Source organism: Drosophila navojoa, chromosome 2 (assembly GCF_054131105.1).
Source record: "Drosophila navojoa isolate 15081-1374.11 chromosome 2, UAZ_NAV_1.0, whole genome shotgun sequence".
Taxonomy (NCBI): Eukaryota; Metazoa; Arthropoda; class Insecta; order Diptera; family Drosophilidae; genus Drosophila; species Drosophila navojoa.
The window spans coordinates 10,987,070-11,006,272 of NC_142890.1; the positions used below are offsets into that span (position 1 = coordinate 10,987,070).

Here is a 19,203-nt window from a genome sequence, read left to right on the forward strand (position 1 = left end):
TCATTTAGAAATTGACAAAAATTTATATTGAAATTTTATGTTGGTGTCCTCTGGGGTACACATATACATATACATATATACATATATATAGCATACTGGCTAATGGATGTGCATATTATTATTATTTAATGGCGGGCATTATCATAAAAGCCATTCTAATTAGCATTAAATTTCGATATAGTTTTACATTGAATTCATGTTCCCTTTTCTATTTCTATTTGCAGTTGCCTCGTTTGCTCGACAGAATGTGCCACCAGAAGACTTGGCCAAGACAAGCTGAACAGGTTCACAGAAAGAGTGTGCTCTAAGTAAAGGCAAACTAAGATATCCGAGAGGCGAAAGCTACGCAGGAGGAGCTCAGCATGCATCAGGTGCTCAGCTATGAGACGGCCGTGCGGGCCAACAGCAGCTCGCGCGATTATGTGACGAAGCGCACCTGCGCCTCGCTCCTGCTCACCATTGGCTTCTTCATGCTCATCTCAGGTGGGCGGCAATCCCGGATATGCCGCGTGGCACATGCTAACGAGTCGTTTGTTCTCGCTTCGCAGGCTATTTGCTGGGCAATTTCGTGACGGAGCGCAAGTATCACATACGCCAGCTGCTGACAAAAAAGTCAATTAAGGCGGGCGAGGCCACCGGGGAGGACGGGGAGCGGTACGTGCAGCTGAATGGCGTGGATTATGGCAATCTGCAGGAACTGCGCGCCTACCAGAAGCACAAGGACCAGCTGCTGGCCGCCGCACAGGTGCTGAATAAGCTGCTGCAGCAGGACGAGAGCGAACGCTACTTGGCCACGTCCCTGAACACGGAGATCTTTAACAAGTACGTCAGCTGCACCCAGGACATACCGCCCAATACGAACATCAAGGCCAGCCAGTTCATTGAGCAGCTGATAGACAACACCATAGCCAGGCAGAGGGATTGCATGCGCATCATACAGGTGGTCATCGACAATCACCTGGCCAATAGCCAGCTCTGAGCCAAGCTAACGGAATGGACAGAAGTTAGGGAACAATTGCAGCTGATTAATATTGAAGCAGAAGGATATTATTTTTGCATAATGTAGTGTGAGTTTTATAATTACGTATGTATTTAATGTGTGTGTGTGTGTGTGTATATATGTGTATATGTGCATATGTGTGTGTGTAAAGAGTTTTCATATTGTATTTTGAAAGCAAATAAAGCTGAGCCATATAGATGATATATATGGATGTGTTGAAAATCAACTGTCAGCCAAAGCAGCGCCAAGTAACCTTGTCCATCAGCCCCGGCGCGTATGACAAATGATGAGCGAGCTTAACAATAGATCGGCTTAACCCATACAGACAACAGCTATAGAGACATATGCGTATAATGTATGTGGAGGAAACGCTGGAAACGCTTTTGTCTTGGTCCATTCACACGCAGTCAGCACAGGTGGGCGTTCTGTGGCGCCTCGGGCAGCGCATCCATTAGGTCTGGTGGGTGTGGGTGTCGCGGGACGCATCGGCGAAGAGCTAATCACCTTAGGAACAGTCGAGCTCACAAATAAACCAAATTAATTTCTTTCTGTCTGAGTTTTGTGTTTTAAGCAAAGTGCGCAAAGTTGATGCAACCAAAGCGCAGATACAGAAACAGAAACAAATAACCGAAAACAGAAACAAAACAAAACACGCAAAGAAATTATTGGACAAGATTTATGATATTATTAGTTGTATCGACACTTTGTTACATAAAAACCAAACAGGTCAATTTCGGGGCAAGGCTGGGCTGGGCCGCGCTAATCCCCAACACATTCGTTATTAATGGCTTCCACTTGGCATTTGGTTGTTTTATGAGCGCTGCCAGCCAATTCACATCATAATCGATTGTCTTCTGCTCGTGGTGTGAGCTATTTATGAGCATAACGAAATTCTAATTAAGTGGGCTGGGTAGAAAGTCCACTTATATAATCAGCGGAGAGCTACTCCTTTTCAATTTTCTGGTATTTAAATTGAATGAAATTACACTGAAATTAATTATTAATTTAAAATGTTTCTTATTGCCATGGGAAAATTCAAAAGAGCAGAAATCATTTGATTTCTCGATGTGAAATGTTTGAATGACAGTTTGATTTGATTGTCATTCCTTAAAAAATAGCTAAAGAATATTTAAGAAATTTACGATGTTGCAACGGCTTTGTTGATTTTTTTAATAAACTTCCTGAATGCAAATAACAATTGCAGCAATAACAATCAAAGAGCTCTCAGAGAGCTTAGGGAAAAGTGTGCATTAGATTTTCAAATTTAAATTGAATTAGCATGTCAATCATGCAGCTATGCAATCCGAGTTACCCTGGCATAATTTGGAGTGTTTCAGCAATTTCTATAAGAAAGATTTTTGATCTGGCCGAGGCCTTGCTGAAAAATTATAGTTGCCCAAAGATAAATGTGCCGGGTTGACATTAAGCCGCAGACAATGGCTGGCCAGCGGGCGATGCTGCCCATTAGTGCCCAGCATGGCAGTAGCTTAACAAGCAGACAATGTGGGGGTATCAAGAGTCAAACCGTAGCCGCCTTCGCCGGGTGTGGCCGACAATTAACCAGCTGCCAAATGATTGATTTAGCTTACTTAAAAACTCATTTCGTATCATCTGGAATGGACGCAACCAAGCTGAATAATGAAAACTGAAATCGAACCCGAAACTGGCAATGGCTACCAAGATCCGTATCAAATGTCTCTGATACGACGATGCTGACCTCCAAACTCAAAATCAAACACAAATCCCAGCCCAATTTGAAATCCCAATATCGAAAAAAAAAAAAAAATACGCAAATGCAAATGAGATCGAAATGCGTTGGCAAATGGTATGTGTGTGCATGTGCATGTGTGTGAGTGTGAGTGTATGTGCCATCTATATTTCACACCTTAAACGATTGGATCAATGGATCCATTGCCTATATATTTTTACTATTTTTATACTATTTGCATTTCAAATTATTGCCTGCTGCTCCTATTGACATGTTTATTTGATACGCGCCGCTGACAAAGGCCTTTGTCTTACCAACGATTTGTTCGCGCGATCGCCGGCGAGCCAGCATATCATATTTTTCGAACAGATTTCCCAATTGTCTTCTGCTGTCTATATAGTCGGATGCTCAACCTGATCGCTTGTTTAATTTGCCACTAATAAATATAAATACCGATCTGATGCGTTTCGGACGGAGGCACTGGCTGCGGCATTTTGACAGGCGCATGTCATAACAGAGACGCGAATCCCTCAGCCGTAGTGGAATTCATTATGCAGAGTCGTGTTCCATCAGTTATTAGCTGGAGTTATTAGGAGGTGTGCCAAGTAGCACAAAATATGCTGTTAAATTGGCGAAGATCAATTAAAATTTTACAACATTTCGATGAATATCTGATTGGGGTTTACGACTATTCGAAACGATGCGAATGCCAGACAGTGTGAATACCCGCACAGCACAGCTTCCCCCTTTGGACAACCGAAGAGAAAAACAAAATTAATAATATTTTATTCACTATATATAATAGATAAGGCTCACCATGATTGGTTTGATAGCAATGCGGCCTTAGGCAAAGGTATGTGCGGCTCCTTCAATACGTATCAGAGTCTTAACCGCAAAACTTCATTAAGAAATTACCCAATGCCAACGGGTCCAAATGAGAGCTGGCATTTTCAATTTTGAGAGCTGGCTAACAAGCAGCCGAAAAATGCGGCTCACGTTCAGCCCGAAGTTCAGTTTGAAGCCGTGTGCAGCTGCCGCTGAGATCGAGTTGATGGCGGTTCTGGGCAGGCTTTGCCTTTGCCACAGTCCAAATTTGTTCAATGTACAAAATGGCAAAAAGCCTGCTACTCGAGCTACTCGACCCACTGTTTGGCCAAAAGTCAAATTGAAAATTTGTTTCCAGTTGAATGGAGAAACGCATACACGATACATATGCGATAAGGCGGCAAACGGAAAAGGGTGCAAACGGGTTCAAAGCGCACAAGATGAGGCCCCCACTCAAATACCAAAAGTCACGAAGAAGAAAGCAGGTTTCGGCTCCTATGGCTGGTGTTATGCATGGTATGGTCTATGGTCCATAGTCTATGCTCCATGGTATTGTATGTCACGGCATCGACATCGATGTTTGGTTTTTGGGCGCAGGCTGCGCCTTGCTAAACGTGTCGCAAATACGAATAATAATAATATTCGTTAAATGATGTGCCTGTGCCGGTTAATGCCTGTCTGTATCTGTGTGTGTGTGTGAGAGTGTGTTTGTGAATGTGCCTATGGTTTCACCGGTTTCAAGTGCTTTTTGTTAGCAATGTGGCAAATTGTGATGCCATTTCACTGCCTCTGCTTGCCTGGGCTTGCCTGGAGTCAACTGCGGAAGAGCCACACATAGATCGCAGCTCAGCACTTGTCCACAGCCAACGCAGCTTTTGTTGCCACTTTTGCAACTCGTTATGACGCGCAATTACAATACTGTTAATCTGTCTAACTTATAGTCATAAATATGGTAAATATGTGTGTTAACTCGAGACTTACTTTCAGCTGGAGTGAAAAGAAGAAAATATAGAGCTATATATTAATCTTTAATAAAAGCATTAAAATTGAAATCGAAATGAATTATTAAATTAACATTCGCTTTATTATCTAATAATGTATTTAATATTTTTATGGCCAGTCTATTTACTCAGTATAATTATTTAATATGTATAATTAGCTCTCTAATTATACTAATTAAATATAATGAAGTCTTTAGCGTCTCAATACTTTCGATTTGGCTTCTTAGCTCGAGGCAATCTCAAAAAAACCTTTTAATCTTAAATATAAATTGAAGTTTTCTTCAACAATAAATAAAGAGCATGTTGTAGCTAATGGTCCTCAGCTCGCTGCATTGCTTCAAAAGTGCGTTGAGGTCAGCCATTCATGGCCAAAGCGAGCCAATGCTTCCAGCCACCATCGTTTGCAGCAAGCCACAGAAGCAGCTAAGCAGTCAACAAAGTGGATGCCACGAATATGAGATAAGCAAATGCACTTTTTGCGCAAATATTGGTCAAAAGTGCAAGCCAAGAGGAAGCGACTGGGAGAAACGGAAATCGGTGCGTGGCCAAGAGCTGAACTAATTTGCATTCATAAATGGCGCTAATTTGAGAGAAATCTTTACCAAAATGTGTGCGGCTAGACAGGCGGAAGCTACAGTCGGCGCTGGAGATGAAGCCTGGGCAGGTTCGAGCCGCGGCGCGTGTTCCCGCTGGCCTTTTGGCCATGTCTGCGGCTGTGGCTGTGGCTGCGGCTCATTAAGATTTGGCCAGTGCTGCAGGCAAGGATTTTGGCATGGCCAAAACAAAAAAAAACAAAATAACCAAAACCAGTCGTGAAGATGGGGCCGCATTCGGTTAAATAACTCGGAAAGCATCATAAAACAGAGCCAGAGTCAGAGACGAGCCGAATTGGAAAGTGGCGTCAGAGCCGTCGCGCCGTCTGCCAAGTTGTCGAAAATGAGACACGCATAAGGCCTCAGCGAACGGCTTAATTAAATAACAGTTCACCTTTTGTTGTAGAATTGCTCGATTATGATTGCCTCATGTGGGGCAAAGCGCTGAGATTTAATTTGCAACCGCTGCACTCCAAAGCCAAGTTCAAAAAGCCCATAAGGGCCACTTGGGCGATAAACACAAAAACAAAGCTCTGCAAGTCGAGGTGGCTTTCATTCATTGGGCTGCCAAGAGTCAGAGCGCGTCTTAGACATGATCAACAGTTGGCAACATTGATGCTGACGTAGCAGTCGCTGTCGCAGTTGCAGTCGACGTCGCCGTCGCCGTCACCGTCGCGCCAACGCTGGCAACATTGCGGCAGCATCTTCAGCTGGGTCCGTTGAGGCAGGCGAGGGAAACCTCGAAAATTGTTCGCTTCAGTCTGCAGCGAGCGTTCAGACGGTTCAGTTGTTGTTCAGCTAGCGGCCAGCCGCACACAGCTATTCCCTCCCAAGCGACCAGTGCAAAAACAATAACAAAACCAAAACAAACAGCCTGCAATTGATCGATCGACCGGTCGTTGTAGCTGTCGGTGTGAAGCGTTCGCTAATTTGAAAGAAACGATTCGAAGTTTTGCAATTAAGCGAGACTAACACGCCAAATATTAAAGTGCAGCGCGACAACACTCGTTAAAGGCGCTAAACAAATGAAATGAATAAATTCCCCAGACCCTAACACTATCTGTAAGCAACATAAAATACAACTGTGCCCCTAACAATAACCAGAAAAGCTAACAACTAATTCGCGTTAAATTAGTTTGGATCGAAGCGGAACACTTGGATTACCTGAACATAGCTAAAGGGAAATATGCGTTTGGTATGTATTTTTGAGTTGATCGAGATGGTTCCACGAGTGCACAGCTTCAACATATATGAGATCCGAAATGAAGTTTTTTTTTAAGGTTCCTATAAAAATTCCTATAAATTTGTAAATATTTTGCACTGCTCGTGAAAGTTGAGCATTTGAAAAAATGTTAATTCATTTATCTTTTATTTATTTGATAATGAAACCTTGTATTCTAATCATAACTCAAATTGACTGATTAACTTAGAAAGTGTACAACAAAAAGGCGACAGAATTGCAATGCTTGGCTATAAAATCTTAAGTGTTTGTTGTAAGACTTTTCAGGATAAAATTCAGTTTTCGAGCCATAATTTTAGATAGATTATCAGCAATTTAATACTAGTTACAGGTTTTACTCTCATTATAAATTTTAAAATGTGGAATTTGATGAGGGAGTTTATCATTTAGTCCAGTGTCAATTTCAGGTAGAATAGTGCACTTCTTTGCAGACACGATAAGTTAGATACATCACAGAACAGTTAAGAGAGTCCAAAGGACACTGTGAATGAAATGTGTAGCTATAAATCTAATATTATTTAATAATAATAAACTCAAGTTTAATATTACTTTGCCTAAAAATATTTTTGTCAAGCAATATAATCAAATGCTTACTCGGTTAGCTTAGCTTCATGAAACTACTCCACTCCAAACTTAGTTCTATCAATCATGCGAATCTATATTCGATAAAAGCAAGATTGGTAAAGAAAATTAATCCTATTAGTCACACATATTCAAATATATATATTAAGAGTACTTCTCTCTAGCTGTATCAATCCTCCCTCGTATGATATGCAACACTCTTCAATTGACCCTTAGCTGGACTTTATTGCAATAACTCACGCGCAGAGCTAATACATTAGAAAGTAGCATGATGAGCTTTTAAAAACTAGTAGAAAGTTGTACAATTATAGAGAGGGCGTGTCCATGGGTCTGTTAATTAAATTATAAAGGCAGACAAGCAGAGAGACAGACAGACAGACAGACAGACAGACAGACTGTCAGACAGATAGGCGGATATTCAGCCGATCATCAATTAGCGAAATCTACTAGTCAGCAACGCCCAAATTTGGCGCTTCGACAGTCATTGTGGAGAGTGTGTGGGAGTTTGTCAGAGCGAAGCCAATCAATCGATGGCCGAGAGATCATAAAAACATCTGCATAGATACACTTGTTGTTGGTCTGCCGTGGCAGTCATTTGATTTGCATGTGAAGTCATTTGAGTAATGGCTTTTTAATGCCATTTAATGAATTAATTCCCAAGCGACGCCCCACAGGGCAATAAAACAATTTAATTAACAAATATGTAGAGCTCATTTGGTTCACAGATGAAACTTAACCCCGCTTTGATAGCCTTAAAGATCATCAAACGTAATAGATACCACTTTATCTCAGGGCTGATTGGGCGCAAAAACAAAGCGTGCATTTAGCCAGTCGATGTTGGTAAGCCGCAGTTTAGTTTGGGCAATTAAATTAACTCGTTCACATTTTAGTTCAGTTTTCATTGAGTGGCAGTTGAAAGTTTTGGCCTGGTTCTTTCATTGAACAGCTTTTTCCGAATGCCGCAGCCAATGCCAGGCGAGCCATCGAACACGCCCTGCCATATCCGATTTCGACTTATGCAATCGAAGTGCTTCGACCTGTTGCAAAGTTGAGAGTTGGCACTGGACGCTGGCCAAGCAGCCAACTAGTCAGGCAGGCAGGCAGGCAGGCAGGCAGGCAAGTCATCTGCGAAGATGTGTGCATCTGTCGCCTGCTGTTGACATGCAATAAAATTTCACTTTTCGCCATTGCATAATTGCAGTTTGACAATGCTTAAAATTGATTATGCGACTGGCACTGCTGCTGCTGCTAGTGGTGCTGCTAGTGGTGGTGGCTCTTCTGCAGATTTCACCAGCCAGGCCAAAATTAGCAAGCTGCTACATAAATCATGCACTGTCCCCAGACGAGACCTTCAGCAGCAAGTAAACAAGCAATTGGCATTGCAGTGCGCAAACACTTGAAAGTGATTAATGCCCAAGGGAATCGAAGATGTTTGGATATGCAAAAAAATATGAATGTGAAAATGATGAATAATAAAAACAGCTCATCTCGTATTTCTTATGGAGTAATTCATCACAGTTTTTATGGCTGAGCCTGAAGACGCTCATCTCTTTTTGTGATTTCTGTGACATCGATCATCAAGATCATCGCAAGTAAAAAGAAGTTTATAATCTCAGCAAGAAATGGATTTCTCTAATTTCTTTGCGCATTCACTGAGAGGCGTTTGGTTACCCCTCAGATGGTTACCCATCTGCGCTCCTGCGCGCACTTGACACATTTCGAGGGTATCGAAACGTGTTGCTCGATGGTAATTGAATAAAAGTAAAAGCGCAGCACACGCTTGCTTCATTCACAAGGTATTCAATTCATGAGTTCACAAAACGCCCGCACAGTCGGTGAGCCTGCTGCGATAAGCTGGAGCAGCGTGTTCGTAGATCTGTATCCGTCCGCAGGCCATGCACGATATTGTGCAACTGTCAAAATAACAATTTACTATGCTTAAAACAGTTTGCTTTTCCTCACCACGTCGAGCACATAAATCATAGACAGCCAACAGCAATGACACTAACACCGACACAGACAGCAACAGCAACACCGTGAGCGACAGCGACAGCGACACCTGACTTTGCGTTGCATCGCATGGCATCATCCATATCCATATCCATATCCATGGCTCTGGCTGGCGTTGGGCATCAATTGTTGAAAGGTATTTGACAGAGCGCGTAAATAAATCTGAATTGAGTGTACTGTGCATAATTGTGAGCACGCAACACACAAAGTTTCTTTTTGTGGGGGATTTAGTGGCAAGTTCGTTGCCTAAGTCTTTTGTTTTTGTATGACCCTTTCCATATTACGTTAAACGCTTTGATGGCTTGACGCGCCATTATTGTTATTATTATTGTGCGGAAAGGTCAACAGCAGTCCAAGCAGCCAGTTACCCTCTCAAAGTGGCACACGACGGCGTGCACACAATGTAAACGATTTTACATAATACAACAAAAATAATGCAACAATATAAGCAAAACAAAGCGGCAGCAGCAGAAGCAGCAGCATCAACAGCCACCAGATGAAACGTTAGCAGCAGCCACAAACTAGCAAAAGAAACAACAATTGCCACTTGAGTTGGGCAAATGACAGCGACGGCATCGAAGACGACGCCGACGCTGACGCTGACGCCGACACCGACGCTGACTCGATCATCTTCATCTTCCTAAAAGCCAGATGCTCTGGCGTCGATAAAAGTGAAACCGAATTGCCCATGCGCCTTGTGCCTTGTGCCTAGTGCCTAGCGCCTACCGTCGACTGCCGAGTGCCGAGTGCCATTGACATTGCATTTTTACCTCAACATGCCATTAGATGCAAACAGCAAAAACCGAGAAAGAAAAGATTTGCGCGCCTCTTCATACCAGCTCTCCTCTTCTTGATCAACCAACGCCAATCCAACTGCTGCCAAACAATGGTTGAACATTACGCGAATGCGCCCGCAAAAAAAAAAGCTTAAAATTTGAAAGAAAAAGAAAAAAATATATAATCGAAAACAACAACTAAACAACTTTTTCTGTGCGTGTGTGTGTGTGTGTTTATTTTTCCCTGTTTGTAAATTTATTGTAATACGCGCCCATTGGTAATTTCGTATTATTTCTTTCAAGTTTTATTATTATGAAATGCTGTGTGGATATACCCCACAGGCAGAGAGGCGTTGTTTCTTGTTTTGGGGGAATGGATTTTCATTGAGCCTATCATAATGATTGGGCAAATGCATATGGGTCGTTATCTAATCCGCCGCTATCACAGATTCATTCATATTCAATTTGATCAAAAACATGTCAAATTTGACAAGGCTCAACTTGAACTTCAGCTCGTTATCGCTCTAATAACATCGGCCAAAACTTGACCTCTGGCCAATTAACAAAGAGCTCAGCTCGTTCACAGCCCATACTTAGCATAAAGACAATCGATATCGCGGAGTGGCAAAATGATCTGCGTATCGCCATAGCAAAACGAAACCAAAACTCTATTAAATGCACATAAATATGCAAATGGATCTTAAATGAATTGTAACAAGCTATGATTATCGACTGAATGGATAAAAATATCGATGAAGCGGTTGCTCAATTCACACACACACACACGCACACATACACGCTCACATGCCAATCAAAAGATCGCTGAATTGTCAAAACACGCCAATCGTCTTAGGCCCGATCGAAACGAAAAGTCCCAAATCAAGACTGGAAATCCATTGACTAGCCCACTTAAGAAAGGCGCATCATCTTAGCGCAGCTTTGATTTTTTAGTGTGAAATTATGCAAATACATATGCATATATGCTGGGCTGGTCGACTGTCGATACAGGTGCACACACACGCACAACAATTACATGGCTTTTTATGAGACTGCGCTTTGGTGCCACGACAAAACATGGTAGCCACAAAGGCAGTTAAAAGCTCATAAAATAGTGTAACAAATTTATTGGCCAACCGCATGTGGTGACCATTTTCGGTAATGCCAACATATATAAAGACGTTGGCATGCCCTAACTGAAATAAATAACCCAAAATTGAGTGGGACAGTTTCGAGTTCAAAGTAAACGAAGAATTTGTTAAAAGAGAATTAAAATATGAATTTGATTTATTATGAATGTAATGAAGCTGAAGTTCACTTTGAAAATGATGTCAAAATGATTACAAAAATGACACAATTTTTTATTATTTATAGATAAATTCAACGAAGAATTACATAGCAAAATTATTATTGATCAGAAATATTTAAGTCAGATTTGTTTTATATATATATATATATATATATATATATATATATATATATATATATATATATATATATATATTTTTTTTTTTTTTTTTAAATTGAAATGAAGATATTTCCCTATTATTTGCTTTAGGTAATTTTTGTAGATTTTGTAATAAAAATTAATTCCTTTATTTACATTTTTGATATCAACTAAAAGTTTTATTTTTATATATTATACATTTTTATTATTATTATTTTTTTCTGTATTGATATAAACTATTTTATTTTTTATTTTTATAAATTATTCAGAGAACAATATATAAATTTTTAATTTTCAATAAAAATTATTTATAAAACTAAAATTAAATTAAATATATAAAAAAATTCCTTTATTGATATATACTTTTTTTATATTATATTTTCGTATTATCTTATCTTCTTTCAAAATGTTCACATTATATTATTATTGTTATATGAATACCCATATTCATCTCTCTTCTTCTTATTGGCCTTTATATATAACAACATAGTTTATATCAATATAGTTTTAATTTATTTATGCTCATATTTTTGGTCATTCCATTGTTTCTTCCCCATACATATATAGCCATCTATTGTTTCACGATCAAAAATTTGTGTAGGCAAGCATCATATGTTATCAATAATTGTTTATTTATGCAATAAAAATATGAATATCAAGCACAGCCCATCAGCATTTCTATATAGACTGTTTACAGCTGACAATAAATTTCAGTTTAAGTATCCATACTTAAGCAGTTCGAGACGAACGATGCGTCCGCATGGGCTGAGCCCGTTTTTACACTTTCGTCAAGCAATCAGTCGCGTGATTGGGCGTTAACTGAGACTGGGTCGTGAAATAGATTTTATAGCCACTTAAAGTTATGATGATATTTTATTGCAATTTATGGTATTGCTGCATTTTACGACGCCCGGCTTACAAAACAATATTAATATTTATGCTGGCCTACATAAACCATAGGCAAACAAACAACGAATTTGCACAGACTTCCAGCGATTGCGTTATTCACCAGAGATAACAATAACAGAAGAGCAGAAGAAACAACAACTCGCAACTCTTTGGGGCAGCTTTGCGGCTCTCCCCAGAGACAAATGACTCGGTGGCAGCTGCTTAATAGTGCGTGGCTTTACGGATGCCACTGGACGGTGTCCAGTCGCTTGAGCAATGCAACGCGAGGAATGCAAAATGCAGCTGTTAAAAAAAGGCTGCTGAATATGAAAAATGCAAAATGCAAACTGACGTTGGTCAGCGGGCGTAAAATTAATCAGAGAGTGCGACTAGAGATGCCCCGCTGGCAGCTTGAATTACTGGACGCATATGAGTTGCCATTTATCAGTGGAACTGGGTTACCCAGTCTCCAGTCCAACTCTTCCAGTCTCTTGCAGTCTCCGCGATCTTCCAGTTTTACACACGCGCAGAGCCAACGAAAGTGAAGCTTCAATGTGGCTCACAAGTTGGTTATATAAGTGTGTTGGCCGTTGGCTTCTTTCGCATAAATAAAAGGCAAAAATGAAAAAATGTAAAACAAAATTTAAGTAAAAAACAATTTCTGCCCACGCTTTAAACAATAAAATGAGCAATAAATATAGACAGCTCGGCTTTTGTGCATTGATTAATGGCTAATTTATAAAGCCTGGCTCGATTGTTAACTCATTTTTACACTCTGCCTGCGGCCGCCGGCACGCTTAGATGGGACGTAATTAAAAAATATTTATAAGGCATTTTTTGCATTCGTTTGATGTTGGAGCTGCACGCGATTCGCACTTGCCTGTTGCATAGCTCGACAATTAAGATAGAGCGCAGATCTAGCCGAGGGGAAAGTATGGGAACTCTCAATAATATCACAAAATATGCGATATGATGAGCAAAACAAATATTGGGAATAATGCGTGTTTTTTTTTCTGTAATAAGTAAACTCACATTTGATTAGTTGATGATGATTTGTATAAATGTGTGTAGAAGAAAGAGGAAACATTAGATCGTACAACTTAGTAAATTTTGTGCTTCCGCAAAGCGTTTTATGTGTGTCTTCACATTTCCATGTTGAAAAACTAAATGAAAATACCAGAAAGAAACAAAAAATTAAACATAACAAAAAAAAAACGTTATTTTATGTGCATTGGGCTTAGCTTAGCTTTAGCTTTAGCGGGCTGGCTATAGCTGGAGTCGTAATATAGACGTTAGATTTCCCAGTGCCTTGGCCTGGGCATTACAATTTATGATGATTACCATTTTCGAAGGCATGCACATACACATATACACTCACACACACACACACATACACATAGAAAAGGCTGGCCAACTTGATTAGCGCGAATGACGACCGCAAAGCAAACGGCGCGTCGAGCACTTTGACGAGCTGAAGACTTGACGAACCGCCCGTCAAGTTGGACGCGAGTGATTTCCATAGTGAAATTGACGCAAATGAGCAGCAAGGCGGACAGCGCAGCTATTGATTTTGTGGCTTTTTACTTGGCCAAAAAATAAATGAAGAAAAAACCAAAAAGAAATTATACAAAAAATCAAGAAAAAAAGAAATAAATAAATCTGGCAATAAATTTTGTTGCAGTGCAGCATTCAATATTTTCTTCAATATTTCTTCAATTGCAAAATGTTTCCCAGCAATTGTTGTAGTTGTTTCATAGCCCGTCCAACTGCATTTGAGTCTCGCGTTTTCTCTCGACTCTTGCCCTTTAGCAGAACTTGACCCTTAACCTTGCGCCTGGGCGGCGCCAAACGAAACCCAAAACACTTTCAGCTATATCGGAAAACCCATTATGATTATTGCAAGGGCTTTATGTGAAAATCGCTGCGTCACTTTGAAATTTGATTGATTCCACAAATGAGTGTCGAATCGGCCATTCCAAAAGGCCAAAGCTAAACAATGGCCATAGAAAGTTGCATCCTATTATATCAAATTGAACAACAGCAATTCATCTAAGTGCAACTCGCTGTGAAGCTGCTCAATTAACAAAAGATTAATTAGCATTCATTATTAACCAAAATTGAAGCATTTTCATAACAATGATATATAGTCACTGTTGAAGAGTGGATTAAAGTTAAAGTGGTTAAAGTGCTATGGATACTTGAGCAATTATAGAAACTGTGCAGCTAGAGCGAGCAAGAGATACAGAGAGAGCGAAAGATAAAGAGAGAGAGAGCAAGAGAGAAAGAGAGAGAGAGATAATAATGATAGATCATATTTGAGGGATATAAAGGGAAGCAGACAGATCATATATAATAAATGTGAGAATGGCCAAGATCGATTATGACAGAGAGGGAGAGTGATAGATTGAGCGTGAGATAGAGACAGAAACTGAATGAAGGAGATATAGATGGATAGAGCAAGACAGGGAGAGAGGGGAAGATAAAGAGAGAGTGAGGCAAAGAGAGAGAGGATGGGAGAGAGATATAGAAAAGAAGATAATGATGCAAAGAGATTGAGTGAAAGATACCAGCAACTGAGTGAGAAGGAACGAAATAATGACGCAAATATCAAGATAGAGGGAGATGAAGAATTGAAAATCTGATAGATGACGCGTTAGCCAATAATGACTCAAATAGATCGTAAGATTAGCAGAAAGTAGAGATAAATAAACATTTCATTAAGTACTATAAATTCAAAGAGGAAACTCTATATTCACATATATAAACGGTACGAGCCACTATACTATCTATCAACATTACTGCGAGTAGTCCGTTAAGGCATTGCATACTTGCCATATCTTTAAATCATACCACATACAAAATGCAGCATTTGCATGGCTGCCTCCAATTAGCATAGTTTTTGGCCTTAGTTCCAGTTTAGTAATTCGCCAAATTCGAGCATTTTTGAATTTAGCTCCGCATTGCTGATTAAATAATTTGTGTGCTGCCCAAAACGAAATCAATGCACAAACCAAAGCAAAGCGAGCAACAATTGTAAGATTTTGGCCAAAAACGGGAGAAAGAAACACAGCCAGGCAACCAGGCAACCAGTCAAGTGCCAAGTGGCAGAAACGTGACTGCCAAAATGCTGAGCTCCAAAGAGCCAAACCGAATCACAGAGCAGCGGCACTTAGAGAGCGACAGGTGGTCGAATAGATTTGGATTGGCTGTGGTGGATTTGCAGTGGATTTGCGCACCACTTGTTGATGCAACAATTAGTCTAAACTTTCAGCAGCGTCCAAACAAGCGTTGCCAGGCAATTTACCAGAAAACGTTTCCGAGCCGCAGCCAAGAGCCAGGGCCAGAAATCAATCGTCAAGCTGTTGAAAATTGCAAATTGTGCAAAAGCAACGCAACATTCAACATGCCCCAGCCGTCCCACCCCACCACCTCTGACTCGACAATCTCTGCGGCAGGTTACGTGCTATAATGCGTTATGATCTCCCGTCTTTGCAAATGCCGGAAAGATGAACATGCACAGATTAGCGAACCATCGCCGGCTCGTATATACGCGCACTCACACATTGTACACGCTCATGATTGCAACTAAGTTTTTGGGCTCAGCAATGAACATGTTGCCGAAACTTGGCTCTGCAATGTATTTGAAAAACATGGAATAATTCAAAAAGCGCCCAGGTTATTGGCTAACAAAAAATTACAACAGGACCTCCAGAAAACAGCTGAAAACAGTTAAGGGAAATTTGCGCCACGTCGAAGAGCAATTATAAATAACGAAAAGTCAGCAATTGTCTATTTCCGGTTTTAGTCTTTTCCAAATGGGTCAATTAATATAATATACAGTTACACAATGCCGCAATTAAGCTGGCGAGCTAAACTTTGTTTGTAATGATCTCAAATATGCTCAGATTATTTGGTGTGTCTGCAAAGCTGCATCTATTGGCCTTAAGTCAAATGAGGCTTGAGCTGCGCACTCTGGCATAAGATGACACGGGATGGTAGATTGCCCAGGCGAGCTTATTGAGCCATCAAGTAAATGCCTCCCTGCATTACAGGGCCCTACGGCTAATTAGCATAATTGCTTGAGTTAACCCTCAGTCTGCCTCTTATCCCATTCGCAGAGACATTTCAACACGCTGCCCTGGGCGTTGCTGCTGCTGCTGCTGCTCGCTGCACTCACGCTCCAGTTGGCAGCCGCCAGCGGCGTTCCGGTGGCGGATGAGCCGGCGTCGGAGGCCGAGAATGTCAGCACTGAGAGCAACGAGATTATACCGCGAGAGGCCATACAGAAGCTGGACTATTCGGTGCGTCTGGCGCTGTTGCGCGCCATAGACAAGCTGGAGCGCGAGGAGGCGTCGGCATTGGCAAAGGAATCGACGTCAACCACAGCTGAGATCGTGGCGCCTAGCAGCACACTGGCCGCTCCGCGTGAGCGCGAAGAGATTCTGGAGGAGAGCACCAGTTCCTCGGATGCTGTGGTGCCCACCGTGCAGTTCTATACGGCGACCTTTGACGAGCGCAATGCCCAGGAGCAGTTGCTCTCCTCCTTCATCGATCGCTCCAAGCTGTGGAAGAAGACTACGCTGCGCAAGCAGAGCGCCACGACCTCTCCACTCTCCGTTGGCTCGGCTGTGGGCCCCGACTCGCGTCAGATAACACGCAGCGTGGACTCCACGGTGGGCAGCAATGAGATAGCGCACGATGGCAGCAACGAGATCAAGTTCGAGATTCGCAACGTGAAGAAGGAGACGACGACAACAACGACAACGGCGGCGACAACGACCACGACGACAACAACACCGCGACCACGCACCACCAGACGTCGCACGACCAGCACCACAACCACCACCACGACGACCACGCCACGACCCACCCACAACGAGGATGGCGAGAACATCGAGCTGGTGGACAAACAGGATATTCGCATACAGGAGGCGCCACTGGTCACCGCCTTCACCGTGGACCTGGATGAGCGAGGCACAGCGCAAAAGTTTCGCCCGCTGCTGCAGGGCGAGCAGTTGACGCAGCTGCAGCAGCCAAGGCTACAGCAGCAACAGTTGCTGCTGCCACACGTTGGGCCCACCATTACCAAGTTGAATGTGCTGGAGTCGGAGCTGCCGCCAGCACCGCTGACGACCCAGAGTCCCGCGATCATCAGCAGCACGAGCACCACTCAGACGAACCTCCAGCACGTCGGGTTCTCCACAACGCCCGCCTTTCTCACCAGCAGCAGCAGCAACACCAACAGCAACTACATTAAGGTAAGTCCGCCATCGACCAGGTTACATTACGCTAATGATGTCTTGTTATTCCCATTTAGGAGCCGCTGGCCAGCTCTAGTGTGACGGCACCCGTTCCCCCCAGCGTCAACAACTACATCATTGAGCGGCAGCGGGCTCTCGAGCAGCAAATTTATCAGCTGAAGCTGCAGGCACAGCAGCAGCAGGCGCTGATCCTGCGGCAACTGAAGCTGCTCGAGGAGCAGAGCCAGAGTCGTTATCAAGCTGCGCCGCTTGCACAATCGAGCACGTTGCAGCCGCTGCTGCAGCAACAGCAACAACAGCAACAACAGCAACTGCAGCAACAGCTCCAACAACAGCAACAACACCAGCAACAGCAGCAGTTGCAGCTGCAGCAGCAACATGCATCACTGGAGGCAATACAAACGCTGCAGCCACCTTCGCCTGGTTACTCCATCAGACCTTCGGTCGAATTTATACCCAGCACACATACGAAGACCATTATCTATCCCACATATCCAATTGAGCAGCAATTGCCGCTGCGAGATACCGTTGCGGCTCATAAATTTGCCCTGCACGGCAGCAGCAACAACAACAACAACAACTATCAGAAATTACCAACGGCAACGAATGCAGTGCAACAAATTTTCCAAAATTTGCAAAATTTGCAAAAAACAGCGGAACATGCTGTCAGCAATGGCCAAAGTCCCAATAGCATTGCCGGCAGCAGCAGCAGCAGCAGCAGCAACAACAATAACAACAATCATTTACAGCTACAAACCTCAAATCAGTTCAACTTTGCGCCTGCGGAGGCGTCTATCTTGCAGGCACCGCCTCAGAATAATTACCAACCATTTCAGCAACAACAACAACAGCAGCCACAGCCGCAGCAGCAACCATTGCTGCTGCCCAGCTATGTAAGCAATGCGGTCTATCAGCAGCAACAACAACAGCAGCAACAGCAGCAGCAGCTGCAGCAGCATCGCGCACGTCTCTTTCGACAGGAAACAGGCACTGGAAACTTTGGCCTGAACAGTGAAAATGTCGAGATCCAGCCGAGCAACTCCTTTGGGACCACCATTGTGAGCCAGCAGAACAATTTGGATAATCAGAATTTCTATCGGCAACACTTGACGCCGCAGCTGAGCAGCCAGTTGCAGCAGAACGCACAGCAGTATCTCCAGCAGCAACTGTTGCAGCAGCAGTCCAAGTCAGCGACAGCAGCAGCAACAGCAGCAGCAGCTGGTGCAGGCGTGGGAGCTGCAGGCACGCCAAGCGTGAGCTCAGGTAATACCAATTCTAGACTAATTAGGCCTAGCAGTCAGTTAAGTCCCTTCAATAGTTTAAGAAATTTCGAAGAATTGAAAGTAATTAGTAAAGTTTTAGCTCTCAACCATGGCATACCGCAATTTGCATCACAAAACCTGCACTACAACGGCGCCTTTTGAGCACCACCAATATCACCAGCACCACCAACACCACCAAGCACCAACTCCGTCTACTGTGAATCAATTCCATTCCACCAAATTGCACATCCAAACAAACATTATCACGAATCCAATCCAATCCTTAGCCGGAGGTCTGCCGTTACACATTTACCCGTTAATTAAGCTCTTCTTCTTGCAACATTTTTGTAAATACGCACTCTAAAGCTAAGCATTATTATAATGAATACTCAAGCAAGGACTATCGCAGCAACAGGAGACTCTGAACAGGATGTGCCGCGGCAGACGTGGCAATTTCAAGCGCTGCTTGGTTAAATCTTAAATATCGAAATGTAATAATTATTTATTTTTATGTGAATAAAGTTTATGATAAAGTACAACAAACATACTCATACTAACTGATCTTGAAATAAAAGTTTATAAACAAATCAATTGTCTAAATGCGTGTTTTAAA

General features: G+C 42.3%; 2 protein-coding genes across 4 annotated transcripts in view; both read left to right on the forward strand.

The window, feature by feature from the left end:
• LOC108659724 (uncharacterized) overlaps nt 1-19,203 on the forward strand; it is a 175,826-nt gene that overhangs the window by 1,030 nt on the left and 155,593 nt on the right. The window contains exons 2-3 of one of the 2 annotated variants that reach the window (XM_018112777.3): nt 225-483; nt 549-1,105. In XM_018112777.3, the coding sequence (XP_017968266.1) occupies nt 363-483; nt 549-979 (552 nt within the window). In that variant the 5' untranslated portion in view covers nt 225-362 and the 3' untranslated portion in view covers nt 980-1,105. Of the gene's footprint in view, nt 1-127; nt 484-548; nt 1,106-19,203 lie in introns of those variants that run through there. The other variant, XM_089265462.1, reaches the window with a different exon arrangement.
• LOC108659726 (uncharacterized) lies at nt 5,795-19,181 on the forward strand. Of its 2 annotated transcripts, XM_030388460.2 has the most exons (4): nt 5,842-6,322; nt 16,186-17,325; nt 17,385-18,591; nt 18,691-19,181. In XM_030388460.2, the coding sequence occupies exons 1-4, from the start codon at nt 6,314-6,316 to the stop codon at nt 18,750-18,752; spliced, it is 2,418 nt and encodes an 805-aa protein (XP_030244320.1). In that variant the 5' UTR covers nt 5,842-6,313; the 3' UTR covers nt 18,753-19,181. The 2 variants fall into 2 exon arrangements, with proteins under 2 accessions (XP_089121454.1, XP_030244320.1); XM_089265328.1 differs by having other exon boundaries at nt 5,795-6,322; nt 17,385-19,181.

What these genes read in the sequence shown, in the direction of transcription:
- LOC108659726 (XM_089265328.1), top strand. An exon ending in CCAACAGCAACTACATTAAG is followed by an intron (nt 17,326 to 17,384) that starts GTAAGTCCGCCA and finishes ATTCCCATTTAG; the next exon opens with GAGCCGCTGGCCAGCTCTAG.